The 15,723-nt window shown below is 41.4% G+C and overlaps 1 protein-coding gene across 2 annotated transcripts in view; it reads right to left on the bottom strand.

Moving 5' to 3' along the window:
- Positions 1–683: 683 nt before the first annotated feature.
- The window catches only part of esrp2 (epithelial splicing regulatory protein 2), a 22,165-nt gene continuing 7,125 nt past the window's right edge, over positions 684–15,723 (bottom strand). The window contains exons 4-17 of one of the 2 annotated variants that reach the window (XM_035652457.1): positions 14,335–14,448; positions 13,736–13,850; positions 13,376–13,471; positions 12,506–12,560; positions 11,930–12,040; positions 11,248–11,380; positions 10,893–10,935; positions 8,665–8,966; positions 7,563–7,796; positions 6,882–7,080; positions 5,234–5,438; positions 4,937–5,132; positions 3,599–3,699; positions 684–2,212 (exon numbers count right to left, since the gene is read on the bottom strand). In XM_035652457.1, the coding sequence (XP_035508350.1) occupies positions 3,613–3,699; positions 4,937–5,132; positions 5,234–5,438; positions 6,882–7,080; positions 7,563–7,796; positions 8,665–8,966; positions 10,893–10,935; positions 11,248–11,380; positions 11,930–12,040; positions 12,506–12,560; positions 13,376–13,471; positions 13,736–13,850; positions 14,335–14,448 (1,890 nt within the window). In that variant the 3' untranslated portion in view covers positions 684–2,212; positions 3,599–3,612. The remainder of the gene's footprint in view (positions 2,213–3,598; positions 3,700–4,936; positions 5,133–5,233; positions 5,439–6,881; positions 7,081–7,562; positions 7,797–8,664; positions 8,967–10,892; positions 10,936–11,247; positions 11,381–11,929; positions 12,041–12,505; positions 12,561–13,375; positions 13,472–13,735; positions 13,851–14,334; positions 14,449–15,723) is intronic. The other variant, XM_035652458.1, reaches the window with a different exon arrangement.

Raw genomic sequence — 15,723 nt, 5'->3', positions numbered from 1 at the left:
TTTTAAAGGAACTCCTAAGGGTTAAGGCTCTGTTCCATTTAGGTGAAAGAGAGTCAGGGTGCTGCTGCTGTGCATGTTGACTCGCTAGAAGGCTGTGTTACACTAAATGGAACTAAAACCTAATTAGCATTATTAGCGCCTGTGTTCACACTGTCTAATGTCAAAAAGGTCTGTTCTGTGCTCCCACCAACTCCTGTTTACAACTCAGCACACTGTTTACCTAAAGGTTGAATTCCTAGACAATCATAACAAAGACAATACACCGTAAACAAAGCTGCACATATTCACAAGTCTTATATTCCGGTCTGTAGACGGCACTGGTTTGGTGCCAGTTTGTGTCAATTAAAGTTGTAATTTGGTGATTGTAAGTTGGCTTTCATGAAATGGATATAATGCACAATCACAGAACCATTGTGTATAAAATTTGAAAATGTGCCCTCTAGCGGTAGCATCAGAAAATAATTTGTTGCACTTCACACTTCCTAATAGAATATGGCAATTTGCATACTGACTCAAACTATTTGACTTTGTTGTGTGGGGCAGAGGACTGTCCACATCACCTTTTAAACTGCATTTATTCCCTTTATGAAAAGAAAATGTAGATTTTTACATATGGGAAACATTTCCAATTTATTGGTGCCTTATTGATTAATCTATTTCAATAAAACCCAATTAAACACAGATCGTTGTCAACATTTTTTATTATTGTTTACGGTCTTATACACAGATCTAAATTCATACAAGTCTCAAACTTGCAACAAAAGAAACAAACATCTCCTCTGCCACCAGAGGTTGCCCTAGCCTTGTTTTGGCCAGTATTGCACTCTGGGTAATGTAGGCACAGTGAAGAGGAAAAACCTAAGACAGCTGTCAGCAGGCCTGTCAGAGGAAAAACTCATGCAGCTTTTACACAGTACTCCGGTCATTAAAGCATGCTACAGACTGATCATTAGAAATAGTCTGGAAACCAAAACAGAAGAGATCTAGTAGCTGAGGTCAATCATTACAAAGGCTTCAGGATACACCTCTACCTTTTTACATTTAATAACAAAATCTCCACTTTGGTAAGGAAATGAGACTAATAAAAATAGAATCAATTTGTCATTCTACTCTGTTAAAGACAACTCTTTGATTGGAGCAAATAAATCTGTAGTGCTTGAAAAATGTTTAAATGGGCCGACATACTGTATGTCACACATAAATGCTCTTCACAGAAAAATATTAAAGTTACAAATGAATTAGTACGTTGGCACATCTGTGGCATTGCTGTAGCTCACGGTTCGGTTCAAATTAATGACAGTGACAGTCAAGTTGAGTCGAGTACAGTTTCATATTCTCTGTTGTTTCCGTAGCCCAGGTCTCTATGGCTTTGTCGTCTCTCTTTCAAATGTCAGCACTGCCCTACTGGAGGCCATCGGATCAATAAACATTGTGCATGCACATACACACATCTGTGTTTGCATAGAGCTGCAGAACACAAAGGATCTGAGAACGCAAAATCTAAATCTTGTAGTGGTTAAGCGTGAAAACTTAACAATATACAGAAAAGGTCGTAGGCAGAAGTGGTTTGTACAGCCTCAAGCATTTCAGGATGAACATCTGTACAGTTTTACGGGGTGGGGGTGGGGGGGGGCAAATATGGAGAATTTAAATATACATGCATATTTGGCTTTGCAGAGCCACTGATATAGGGGTGTCCAGGCTCCACACCGTCTCATCTGCTCAACCAGCTATTACGGTAGGTGCAAATACACAGAAACGCAGCATGTGACATCCACAGAGTCATCCACGTGAAGCTTTAATAACTTCAGCTGCTACTCCAGTGGATGTCTGAACTCCAGCAGCGGCTTCAGGAGTGTCAGGGGCCAGCAGTGTCAGTTGTGGATCAACAAATGGCACATCACAGAAAAGGGAGGGGTTCAATAGTGGTTTTAAGTGGCACTGGGATCAACTTGTTTCAGTTTTATGAAAATATGTTGCTGGAGGATGTATTTTGGGGGCAGGGGCTCTTCAATGGGTCATTAAACTGAAGGAGAGGAGGGGCTAGTGGTCAGTTACAGAAGATCAAGTGGACCTGCTGGCCGTAGAAGGGGTGGTTGGAGCGCTCGGCTACGGCCTGCCTGGCGATCTCCTCGCTAGGGAAGGTGATCAAGGCCTCGCCGCTGCACTGGCCACTGAAGTTGTACAAAATGAGAACGGCGTCTGGCTGGAGCTGCAGAAGACAAACACATGAGACAAATAAGCGCCACTAATGTTAATGCAGTTGTGCCGTGAAACCACCGGGGGGAGCCCACAAAGCTGAGGATGAAGAAAGCCTTGGAACATCTCCTCTCATCAAACCAGTCCAGTTAGGTAGAAAAAAAGAGGAGATTAATGGGCAGAGCCTGAGAGCAAAAGCAGAGTACATGCTGTTCCCAGACGACCTGAACCACACACACACACACACACACATTAATTAGTTTGCATGCATCCACGTATGCCATTAAAAATCAAGTTTGATGCAAAAAACAAAAATCAGTTTCTTTACGACATGCAGATATGAAACAACTCCCTGATCACATTGGCATTGACAGCAGTAACATCCATGAAATCTACGACAGTGGGAGACAGTGTTAGTGGGATAATGCAGTCAGGAGAGGGTTCACAGGTAGTGAGGCAAACCCTGAGTCAGAAAACATTTAGGTAATTTAGAGAAGGAGTGCTGAATCGAGACTTACTGACAATGCAGTGTGTGTTATCAGTGGTCCTAAATCAATACTTCTGTTAACAGAGGCAATGGGAAAGCATTCTTTTCCTGAGTCAGTTTCTTTCATCTATTTAATTAGAACTGGAAGCAACACCAAACTTCCTGCATAGAGCGGGTGTCATCTTCAGTAAATCAAGGTACATAATATGCAGGAGGCCTTGCTGTCATAAGTCCAAGTTGTAAAACTGAACCGAAAATCCACATTTGTGAATAAATGAAAGCACAAGTCAGACAAAGAATCAGCCGTATCTACAGTAATTATTCTAGGTGGTGAAATTAATGACAGCTTTGGCCTGGAGTCACTTCATCAGAGGATTTAACAAAAAAGCAAACGACGGCTCAGTGTCCCTCGTATTTCATTCATTATGTGTACCATGCATGTTGTTTGTGTAAGGACTCAGCACTCGGGCCTACAGGAGAGACGTTAGTGATGAGGCAGATTTGTTTGGGAAGCAGCAGGTTGACATGCCGGGTAAGGAACTCAGAACCTTGATGTCTAGAGTGGGCATTCCTGTTTCCTTTGGGAGCTGTGGTCAAACTTAAGCACTGGTTTGGTGATTTGCAGGTAAAATAGCTTTTAAATGTTGTAATTAATATACATTACTGTGAAGCAGGTACTTGCTTCATGTTTGAATATAATGTTTTATGTAGCCTGCAGTGTGACAATTCAAGTTCACTTCCTCCAACTTTGACCTAGATGTCGTGGCCAGCAAATCACCAACTCAGTGCTTACTGGGCAGTTTGATGCTAGTCCATTCCTGCTCGCATTAGCCTGAACATATAGGCGTCATTTAAGTTTAGGAAATGCCCTCTCTGTCCACTCTGGTTCTCTGGTCCGGAGGCTCTTCTTACCTTGGGGTGAGTCCCTAAAGACAGAGCCATTCTTTGGGCTGAATCAGACTCCTGGCCTGTTCGCTCATCTGAACCATGTTGCTGTACTCGTCAGGGGCGTACTACAGATGGCATAATAATGAACGGACAGTCAGGGTGGGAGGCCTGAACATTGTTTCACACATGACAGTACACACTTTTAGATACACACAGGAGGTATACCCTCATAAATACTCGAGGAGGAAGACAAACGCGCGCACACACACACATACACACACACACATACACCACAGTGTGACAAAGCATGAGATTGTGTGGTAAGGGACCCCAGTACTGGTGTGAGAACTGTTTTCTCACCCCCAGCCAGTGACAGAGACGCTACTGCAGCCAGAAAAACACACACTCTCACTCCATTAAGGATACAATTACAGTAGTTCAGCCAACAGTCAGGACTGGAGTCAGCTTTTTTCTCTCTCTCTCTCTCTCTCTCTCACACATGCACACGCACAATTATCCCTCAGCATGTAATGTTCTCAGGTGTGCAACTCAATTGAAGTTCTTATTTGGTGTGCATTTGATGCTGGATATCACCTACAGTCACACACACCAAAGTACAGGGGTTGTAGCAGCACTAAATGACAAAAGCAATGAAGAGCAAAAGCAGACCCAAGCTCTGTGCTACAACAACAGTACAACCCCTCCACCTCAAACCCCACCCCTCTCCCTCTCCCTCCCCCCTCCCCGACTTGCAAAACCGCCTGGAGCCACACCTGTCAGGGTTCATACCTGCTTCAGAGGACTCCACCTAATTTGGACTGGCAGCGAAAAAATATGGGAAGCACAGAGAAAGGGGGGAGAGCACAAGTGCACACATGTCCCGCAGTTAAACACTACTGTGGTGTGATTTAGATATAAAAAGCACCAATGGTAAATATTTGTAGGTGCAGGGTTGAGAGCTCAGTGGATCAACAGCTATACACTTTATCGTGTTGGGTTGCAGGATGTGGGCTTCCCAATCAACCCAATACAGCCACACACACTTTGCCTATCGTTATGCTGGTCTGCGTTTAAATCGACCATCGTTGGCTGCTGCGAACCGCTGGCGAGGAGGTGCAGCTTTCATTCAAATGTGTGAGCATTTTACAAATACAGCTAAAATCATTCAGACAGTTAAAAACCATTCCACAGGTGCAATTATTATGTAGAACAACCTGCATGGCAATAAAATAACATGATATTATTTTCCAGCAAGCTTTTGCAGTATATGGCTTGCAAATGTACGCATCTTCGGGTGGCCCTTAGATCCCTGAGAACACAAATGGACTTTTATATCCATGCTTCGGTGCAACATGTACTGACCTGGTATCCCTGGAAGAAGCTAAGAATGTCCTTGACTCCAGTGTTGTATGGAAGGCCCTGCATCCTGACCAGGGCGCCATGTTGAGGCAGGACAGGAGAGGCGGCTGCGGCAGGGTGAGGCTGGCCTGCCACTGCTGCTGCCACTGCTCCCGGTGGGGCTGCAAAGTAGCTAACTGTGGAAGGAGAAACTGGGGGGCTGGAGGTGAAAAATTAGAAAGAACAAAAGAGGCAAGAAGTTAGAGATTGCATACCGTTATCACTGACCTAGTAGTTAGCTGTAGCTGATGATGCACTAACCTGGGGTAGTAAGCTGTGTAGTTCATGTTCATATTCATGTACAGGTGTGGGTGAGGGGGGTAGTAAGCCAGAGTGTGAGCGGGGCTGTGTGTGGTGGTCTGGGGAGGTCTGGGAGCAGCCAGCAGGGGGGGCTGGTAGAGAGCAGCCTCAGAGAGAATGGCAGGCGGGGTGGGGAAGGCAGCGTAGGCTGTGGGGGGAGACAGACCTACAGCAGGAGAAATATACAGTCACTTACATGTTCTGTTTAGTGCATGCACAGTCCCACCAAGAGTAAAGTGTAGTATGGAGAAATGTGAAGAGTTACAACATGCTGTTACAATATACTTCTAGCACCATGAGTCATGGGACAGCATGGTGAGGACTGAATACATTCATTCTTACAAAAAAAGGAAGTTTAAGACTGCAGTAGTTAGGAAACCCATGAACTCACTAACCATTCATGACAGTTTCTGGGGGAAAAATTTCCAGTGTGAGGATTTAGTTTCTTTTTTATAAATTATTGTAAACTGAACATTTACATTAATTAGTCATTTACATTACAAAACATTTGTCACCTGGGGCATTTTCTGACAAATCTGAAACATAAATTTAAGCCAAAAAGACTTATTTTGAACTTATAATCATCTATTGCAAACTTATTTTCTGTATGGACATTTAGATACAGATACTCATCACTGTCAGTCTTTAAGGTGATTTAGATGCTGTAACTGTCTACTTGTTTAAACCAGTCTGGTAGAGGTTTGGCATAGCAAGGAAACTGATAAGCAGAAAGAGATATAAGATCAGACCAGAATGACAGCCAAACCTATAAAAATAAGACCCAGGTTGGGAAAAACACAGATTTTTCCTTGAAATGGCAGACTGGAAAGGCGTGAGGGATTTTATTTACAAAGCAGGCTGTGTCCTTCAAGCTGTCATACCTACAATGTAAAACACATACAAACTAACAGTATGGTTGTATTTACATACAAACAGCCTCTATCACGGCGAGGCTGTGGGCATTTGTGGCCTCAGTCAGTGCCAACACGGTGACACAACACTGCCGACCTTGTGGAGGCTTTAGTGTTTCCAGGTTAGTCAGGGTGAACCAGGCAAAAAGAAATGACTGTTTAATTCTGGTGAGGACTGTAGATGAAAAGCTAAACTACAAAAACCTAAGATCAAAAGAGTCAACATTTGTTCATCAGTAACAATCACAGAATGTCCTCTCTAGTCGCTCCCAATCCCAATCTAATCTCCAGCACCAGACTGATATGAGCCATAACAGAGCAAAGTACACCGTTAGAGTTGCATACAGTCTCGTCTGAACTGGCATCACTGTTTCAGATGAAGAGACGTAGCTGTAAAGTATGCATATTACTAAAGAAATACCAGCAGAGTGTGGCACACTGAAATATTCAAATATTTTGATATGCAGCTTTTCATTTCTAGGATAGTATATGATAAGTTTGCTTGAATGCAAATGGAGTTCAGTGTTGCAGGCATCAAATATGCCTACCTACTCATTCAAGTTTATCAGTGTCCCAACAAGTGGAAAAAGGAAGTTTTATATAATACAAAAAAAAAATCCAGACATTGTTTAATCAAAAATACCACCATGACCATTCCCACAAAAGGAAAGCAGGCTTAATTGGTGGAGTTGACCTACAGGGTAGCTTGCAGGGTGGAGGGGAGAGGCCGCTGCGGTTCAGGGTTCCTCCCATCAGCACGATGCTCATCTCCTCGGTGGAGCACTGGAACACCTCCACATAACGGTCCTTCATGGTCTTTTTATGGCACTTCTGGGCCACCATAAATGCCTTGTCAGATGATTTCATTTGGATGAAGGCATCACCGGAGGGCCGACCCTGCAGAGAGGACAGAGAAAGAAACAGACAGAATAAATTAAAGGCAAAATCCACCAATAACATTCAAAGGACATGGCGGTCTACTGCAAAATGTATTTGGCAAAAAACTTGGTGATGTTAATGAATAAAAGAAAAAATATATGGGATTTTGTTATATTAAATAAAATGGCACCACACTACTCAATTTTATATTCATGTACAGCATCAGATTTAAAGAATAACCAAATCTGTAGGGAAAATTATAACTATAAAACACTTTTTATTTTACTTTAAAAAGGTCTTTTTGGTCTACAATATGATCATGTAGATTTACTTTAGATACTTTGAGAACTTAGTTCAGACTGGGGACTTGTAAGGTTTTCTTCTACTATAGTTATTTCTGATACTTACGGGTGAACATGGATGATTTCAAAAATCGTTGTAAGACATACAGCTTTACATTTACACATGTACCGGATCCCACAAGTCCCTACCAGTCTAACCTGTTGGTTGAGGACCATGTGGACTCCATGGGGTTTGATGTCAACGGTGTGCTCTCCCATGAACTCGAGGATATCTTCAATGCCGGCAGTGTAGGGCAGGCCACGGAGGCGGACACAGTCGCGAGTGCTGCTGGCTGCTGGAAGGAAGGGAGGCGTGGCAAGGACCGGAACAGGCACGATAGGTGAAGGGGGCAGCGTGGAGATCAGAGGCGTGGACATATAGCGGTTCAGGACCTGGAAAAGACAAAAGAATAAGCATGATGACAATACTGCTATGGTTCATTTTACACCATTCTCGACAGAGAAACTCTAACAGTGTCAATAAGCAGCTTTATTAATACAGAAAACCTTAAAAAATGAAAATGTTCACTTGGTATCAACATGTCACAGCCAACAGGAACAAGCTGAAGGACAAAAGTGTTTCTCAGGGTGAAAGCAACATACATATACATTGTGCAATAACTGTTATTTTCAGTTGTGCAAACCCCACAATCATCTGATTTATTGATGTCTCGACTGTTTTGTCACATATCTTTCGATGTTTGCTCACTTCTCTAGGTTGTCATGACAACCAGTTCAGTGACATCAGTTCTTTGAAAAACTTTCTGACGGAGAAGCAGCTGCTGTGGACGGCAGCATGTGGACTGGTATCACGGAGACACTTGGCAAGACAAAAAGGCTTTCTCAAGAGCCTTCATTGCAAGAAAACTAAATTCATTCATGTTTACACATTTATCTTGAATAGATTGTTATGTGAAACAGTAGTCCAATTACTGCCAAGACAAAAACATTGGCATGTTTGTGTCTCAAATAGAAAACCACAAGTTCCCCTCTTCATATGACCAGTCTCAAATGTCTAAAACAGAGGTTTCTGGAAATATCTAGGCGGGTTTGTTTTGTATATTAAACATATTGCACAGGAAAGAAAATCATGTCTTATTTATAAAAAAGGACCATACACGACCAGTGCCTTCTTTATTTCTTACATTTATTTTGAATACTTTGATGCAGTTTGTCAGCACATTTTCTCAGAATGTGGAATCTGACATGATGTGTTTTTTTCCTGTCATGACAAAACTCTATATGACAAGAAAAACTTTACCTGTTGCACCTCAGCCGCAGTACTCCGAAACAGCTCGATATACCGCTTCCCCAAGATCTGCTTGTGCTTCTTCAGGGCATTCTGGGCGTACTCTTCGCAAGAAAAGAGCACAAAGGCATCGCCAGTGGGTCGTCCATCAGGGTACTTGACAAAGAGAAGGCCCTCAGCACTATCTGTAACTGGGCTCTCAGGACCAAGGAAGGACAGCACTTCCTGGGGTGTGGCAGTGAACGGCAACCCCCGCATACGGATAATCACCTGGTTCTCTTTGGACAGGAACTGGGCCACCTCGTTAGATGTACCTGGTGTCAGAGGACAGGCATAATTAAACACCACATAATGCTCACAATGACAAGGCTAAGATGCTGATGATTGGTGGGTATAACACCCACCAATGTTACTATGTCAACCATGTTCGGCATCTTAGTTTAGCATGTTAGCATGCTTACATTTGGCTGATAGGTATGTCATGAATTTGCAGCTATTTGGTCATTAACAAAAGTATTGGAAAAATGCTCATTTTGACCTGGAAAAAAACTGGATAGTTGTTCACAACAATTCACTCAACCTCGTGGTGGTACTACAGGAAAGGTCAGGGGATCACCAAAGTTAGTAGGATTCATTGTCTGGGAACCATGAATGGACCAAAGTAAATAATGAGCCAACCTAGAGGAGTAAAAGTCACCAGGCAGCAATACCTGTGTTGTGCTAATCCAGCAAATTAAATACCTGACAAGACATTTCATCACATTGGTTTAACAATCCTCAAATTCCAAGAGGAATCATTTGAATTAATTTGCAATATTACCCAAACTGGCCTAATACACCTGGAGATAGAAGAGACAGAGATAAAAAAAAATATGCAAGAATTTCAGTTGACACTTTTTTCTTTGTATCAACCCTACCAACCTTTCCCAACCCAACTTCTTTCATCACTCAGCCAGGCTCTGCTACAGATTGTTCTGAGCTACTAACTCTACACCATAAGAATTATGCACCCTATATGTTAAACTATAGATATGATATGATATTTAACATGAAACTACTATGAAAACAGTAATGAATCAAGTAATGAACCAGCCAGTGCTGGGCAGCAAAGCAGCACAGACAAAACCAAAAGGGGGATGTTTGTGAGGCAAACTGTCTGGTTTGCAACCAAAAAGTTCCACATTGTCTTTGACCACTGATGTGTGCACAGGCACATGCAGCTGAACCAAGACAGAACTTTCACACAGCTTTATTCACCCACCGCCATTACACAATCACCTGCACTTGGTTTATTGTCTTTGTTTACATCATGTTCCTCTTTACTCTGCTACATTCAAGGAGAGTCAGTTTGGCATTAAACTAGCAAAAAATCGAAGATGGTATGTTAACTTAAATGACCATGCAAACACAAGTCAAAACCATTTAAAACAGCTACAATATCAAATTTTATTTTCCAATATCTGATATGATTAAATTATTTGGATTATACATTAAATTACAAGTTTACTGTGAACCACTTTCATTTCTATTGATAAATGCAGCTGTGTCTTGTCTGCTTAAGAACTATTTGCTTAAAGTCCAATGTGCTGTCAATCTGTACTGATCTTAACTCATCTGAGTAAAGTCCACAGTCAGACTGGCAGCCACTGTAAGTTATCTGCTCTGAGTGACTGTGTTTCTTTGTCTGCTATCTCTGTCCTGTGTTACTGCTGGCTGCTGCTCGACGGTCCAGAGGCCTCGGGCCCTGCCTTTGTCTCTTCACGCCTCCTTTGTACCAGTACTGAGCCAGTCCTTTCACCGGCCGCCAGCCTTCTCTCCCTCAGGGGAGTGGCGCTCGAGGCCGAACAGAACAGGTGAGCTGCTGTTAGCCGAGAGTGAAATTTCTCTCCAACTGGCCTCTGAAGGCTTGGGTTGGGGGCTAGGAGGTGAGGAAGGGACGGGGGGCTGTGGGGGAAGCTCCTCACAAAGGGTCTTTCATTAGTCCAAGATAAGCTGCTGGAGAGTCACTGGGATGAGGCATAGACACAGGTAATAGGAGAGAGCGGCAGAGCGCAAATGAGAACCCTTCTTTTACGGTCACTAAAGAGCTGCTCTTTTACAGATGTGGAAAGGTCTTGTTTTTCCTCAAAGAAGAAATAGAAGTCTAACTCACAACAACAGAAAGCCTTTCATCACAAGTCTTCCTACAAACATGGAGAGAAAAGAGGAGAGGAAAAAAAATAAAAAATACAAAATCTGACCTCCAGCAATCTTGAGGAATTCCTCTCCTGTGGCCTTGTAGACCTGAGAAGACAAGAGGAAAGAGAGCCATAAAGAACAACTTCAGACTGACAGTGACAAGTGATAGATCTTTACCCCAATAAACAAAATAAAGATAGCGGTAAAAATTTGCAATGGGATTATTATTACTATTGTTATTATTAGTCTTAGTATAGTTATTGCTGTTGTTGTTGCTGTGCACTTTTGTCTGTCTCTTTCATACATTGACTACCTAAGGACTTAAAGGGGGTCATGTGTTCAGCTTAGCTTATTTTAAAAACACTGAAAAAAAATTACAACATGACTGAACAATAAGTATTTAATTCTGTATCTAACCTCGATGTAGCGGCTGCCCATGTGGTGCTTGTGGCGCTCCAGGGCCAGGTCCCTGTGTTCTGAGTTGATGAAACGAACTAAGGCCTCGCCATTTCTCCTGCCCTGAGCGTTAAGACACAGCGCCACGCCACCCCTGAAACACAGGTGCATGAACACAGTTAATGATACGGAGCTACGGTCAGGAAAAAAACCGTAACAGGTACTTGAAGGTTTGGTTATGAGAACTGCGTTCAATAAGAATACGCAAGATCTTGTCATATCAGTTAATGAATACTTTCTCAGATTTGCCCGTTCATAGTCTTTATGCTAAGCTATTGACTGCAAGCTTAGATTGGTATAAATCTTCTGATCTAAATCTTGGCAAGAAAGCAAATAACAAGAGTATAAAATGAAAATCTTACATGAATACAATAGAAAAAGTACACACACTGACTGACTATTCTAACCTACAGCGCAATAAATATTTAGTGCCTTTAAACCCATGACATTGACCACTGATTTTGCTGGCACAATGGCAAAAGTAAGAGCACCAGCTGCTGAAAAAAAAAAAAAAGAGCCACAAATGGGCATCCTGACTAACATGCAGAAAGCTTAAAAAAAACACTTAAATGTTTAAAAAAGTTTAAATGAAGTTCATTCAAGTAATGGGGTTGTTAGAATTTGCCCATCAAGTCCAACATACTTGGCAATACTGAGGCCTTTAAAGAAGCGAGCAATGTCTTGGTCTGAGGACTGCCATGGAAGCCCCCGTGCTCTGATCACTGTCTCACTGTCCACCGGCTCTGTCTTACTACTGAAGAGAGAGACAAAAAAAAAAAACAAGAAAAATAATTAGAACATATTAAAGCATCCCTAAAGATGACTATAGCTTTTAGAAAAAACATCACTGCTCTTGTAACATCTGAACAAATTGTCCACGGACTGTAGACAGAGGCCACTCACAGTAAGTGCTTAACACAGTAACGCACTCCCATGATTAAATGTCAGGGGGTTGTCAAGGTGATAGGCTTTTGACTGTCTGAGAGCGACAGGATTTGGTGTTCTGCTACTGGATAGCCAGGTAAGCACTTGATGGCAAAGTTGGACAGCTTTAATAACACACTTGTGGTTTCCTTGTTGCTGTAATCAATGCTAAGGGCCCCGAGGTCTGAGGTTTGAGTATGTCTGGAGGGGGGTTGTCAGTCTGTAAACAACACTGTTGGCTAAGAGGTGTGGAAGAACCCACACAAAGATGGAGTGAAATAAAGTTCATACATACCATGTGCCGGAATCAAACTTGTACTTCACTGTTTCAACAGAGGAGAACTTGTGATCTAAAAATAAAAATAAAATTGCATCATTGAATGTGTTGTTGGATCCTGAAGTTCCAAAACAATGTTCTGTCTTTTCTGCAGTGAACAGGTTCACCCTGACAGGCAGCATGTGTTTAAAGCGCTCTGCATTCCTGTTACCTATCACACCCAAAGACATACTTAGCTGTTATTAAAAGGGTAAAGCCAGAGGCGACTGCCACAGTCAAGTCAGAAGATATCAGATCAAAGTTTTGATTTATACTGTAACATATCTGGACCCATCTTACATTTATACATACTGCAGTAAATCATCTGATGGTGAATAAGAGGGTTTGCTGCTTTTTAAGACACCTTTCAATAATAATAATAATAATAATAATAATAATAATAATAACTTTAAAACACCAAATAAGAAAGCAACCAAGTACTACTAATACAACTAAATACAAATAATACAACTTAATTATATAAGCCTTTCTGGCTTATATAATAAGTCATTGCTCAATCAACAACAAACTACCACACCTTCTAGTTAAAGTAAAAGTATTCTTTTTGTAAACATCTGGGCTTTGTTCTACTTTTCATCAAATTATAAACAAGACGGGTTGTGGTACAATGTAAAGATTTCAGTTATATAGTCACAATGCTGATTATATAAACTCAAACCATCAGGTAGCCAAAGTTAGGTTTACACACACTTATAAGTGCTGGTACTTTACTGGTCTTCACATGGGCCTGGTATTTTTTTTGTCTTCTCTGCACTCTACCACACATGGGAGCTGGTGGGCATTCAGCTTTTAGTGCATTGTCAGATTGTTTTAGATACAGGTACTTACTGTAGGGCTCTGCCAGGATGCAGAGTGTCAGCTGCACCATACTGCTCACCTCCCTCACCCCCATCAACTGCTCTGACACAGCAGGAAGACCAACATCTGCACACACAGTTAAGGACAAGCTACCTATTATTTTGACTTTGTACGACTTGTTGATGGGTCATGCTGTTAGGATTTTGTGCCCGCTTCCTTTTACATCACTAAGTCTAAACTGAATTGTCAAAGAAAAGTATATATACTGTGTAAATACAGTTCTGGGTGTACATTAACATTTGTCCTTGTATCTTCCCTGAAATATAGCACAGAGAATCAATAAGATGCGACTACAAAGACAGTTTTAGTGTACAGGCAGGCAAAGGATACATTCCAACATGGAGGGGAGTTCGAGCTTCTGCACAGGGCCGGCATTGGGGCAGCATTTGTGAAACTCCTTCCTGATGTCCACAAATGAAAAGAAACATTCAGGAAGGACAAGATTCTGAAAAGGAAAAGACAAAAAAACAAAGGATTCAGTATGACAGTATGGCAATCTGATATGGATATTGGATACTCCAGGAAATTAACGGACAAAGAGATGAAAAACAGAGAATTCAGAAGAAAAAGGTTTGCTGACATCATGACAAGTCAGAGTTATACCCAGAAACACAAAAAGGAGGAAAACAGCAGAAAATAATTACTTCTTAATAAGGGTCAATGCCCGCATTCATGAGTGAAAGAAATCCCACCCTTAAAGCTTATCACATTTAACAACAGCCTCAAATTAACTAGGAAAAATACATATTCAAAACATTCTTTATTTTAACAAAGCAACTATGTTTTTTTTTTTCTACCATCATAAAACTCTGCGACATACCAAAAATATTTTTTTTTGCTAAAGAATAAAATGCTACTGGAAATATATTTCAATTTGGATCTGCAATCATGTGTCTGCAGTTTTGAGAAATAACAGTGGGAACGATTACCTTTTTGGAAGCTTCGGGGTGGAGGGCCTGTCGGATGACAAGGGGACTGTTGACACAAAGTGTGTAAGTGCTCCTGCCGAGGCATTTCAGTTCTGATGACACTGACTGTTGGAACTGCATAATAAAACACAGAAAGGAGAAAAGAATATTAAAACGTATACATTTCAGAATTTGTATCCATCACAGGAAAGCAGGACTTTGACAATATCAAATCTGAACATACCACAAATGTGTATCTTTAGAGAAAACAAGGTAATTTATTTGGGATTAATTCACTCTCATTAATATACAAACATTAAGTGACTTCCTAATAAGTAAAAAAAAAAAAATGGTTCAAGTATCTGTTGAGATATGAGTGAGAATTACAAGGTGCACTCAGATCTAAAGGCAGACAAGTGAAGGTGGTGTCTTGTTTGACATTTGACTGTGTGTTTGTTTCTCATTAGGAACAAGGACTTGTCTAACAGGTTTCTGTGTTTGCAGAGTAAGGGAGGGAGCAGACAAAGGAGAGGAATGATCACACCACTAATCACCAGGATCACAGTTTGTTTGTAGCATTACCAACAGTCACAGCCAAGAGGAAAAACAACTCCTACAAGTCCAACCTGCCCGTCTTCACTTTACAGAAACTCTAATGGCTTCAACACCCAGTCTTAAATACCAGCAACTCCCACATATGCATATGTTTATTTATAACTACCACATTCAAAGAGCCCATTCCTTGTGTTGTGTCAACCTGTTTGTTGGCAGCATTTCACTGTCAACAGAGGCCTTCAATTCAATATCAACATGAGGCAAAAAAACTTGTGAGGTCAGATGACTCCATTTCTGAGAATATTTTATTTTCTCATGATTTTAGATGATTCATCTTCAAGCACACATTTAAATCATTTCTTTTGTGGGCTGAAAGCAGGGTTAAGTAATTTTGGGCCACTTAAGACATCAGCAAAAACCTTTCACATCTCACACAGTTTCAGAGCAGCATGGATTGAAATCCTGCCTAATATTTGCTTACCTTTGGTTTAATCCACCAAATCGTGAGAAAAATATCCCACACTCATAGGTTGCTAAATGTTTTACCAGCTACTCATCTACTTGGCTCTTTGCCATTTCGTGCGGGCCGTATACTGTATTCAGCTTGTGTGCTGAGAGTGTCTGCTTACATTTTCAGGTCAGGCAGCGCTGAGGTTTGGTTGAGAGCCATTGGGAGTCAACCAAACTGACAAGACAAAACAAAACAAGTGAAAGTTGTTGATTCTGAGCGAGATCTGCTGTAACACTTGAGTTAGTTAAATGTTGATATTATGAAATGTGGTATGATATGGATGATTAGGCTTATATACTGAGACTAATAATTTGTAAATTACGCTTCTTAACTATTCTCTCTTC

This window comes from Morone saxatilis, unplaced genomic scaffold, assembly GCF_004916995.1.
Source record: "Morone saxatilis isolate NCDOM2014 unplaced genomic scaffold, NCSU_SB_2.0 Contig11, whole genome shotgun sequence".
NCBI classification, from domain to species: Eukaryota; Metazoa; Chordata; class Actinopteri; family Moronidae; genus Morone; species Morone saxatilis.
The sequence above is the reverse complement of the archived record's forward strand: the minus strand, read 5'-3'. Positions and strand labels throughout refer to the sequence as shown.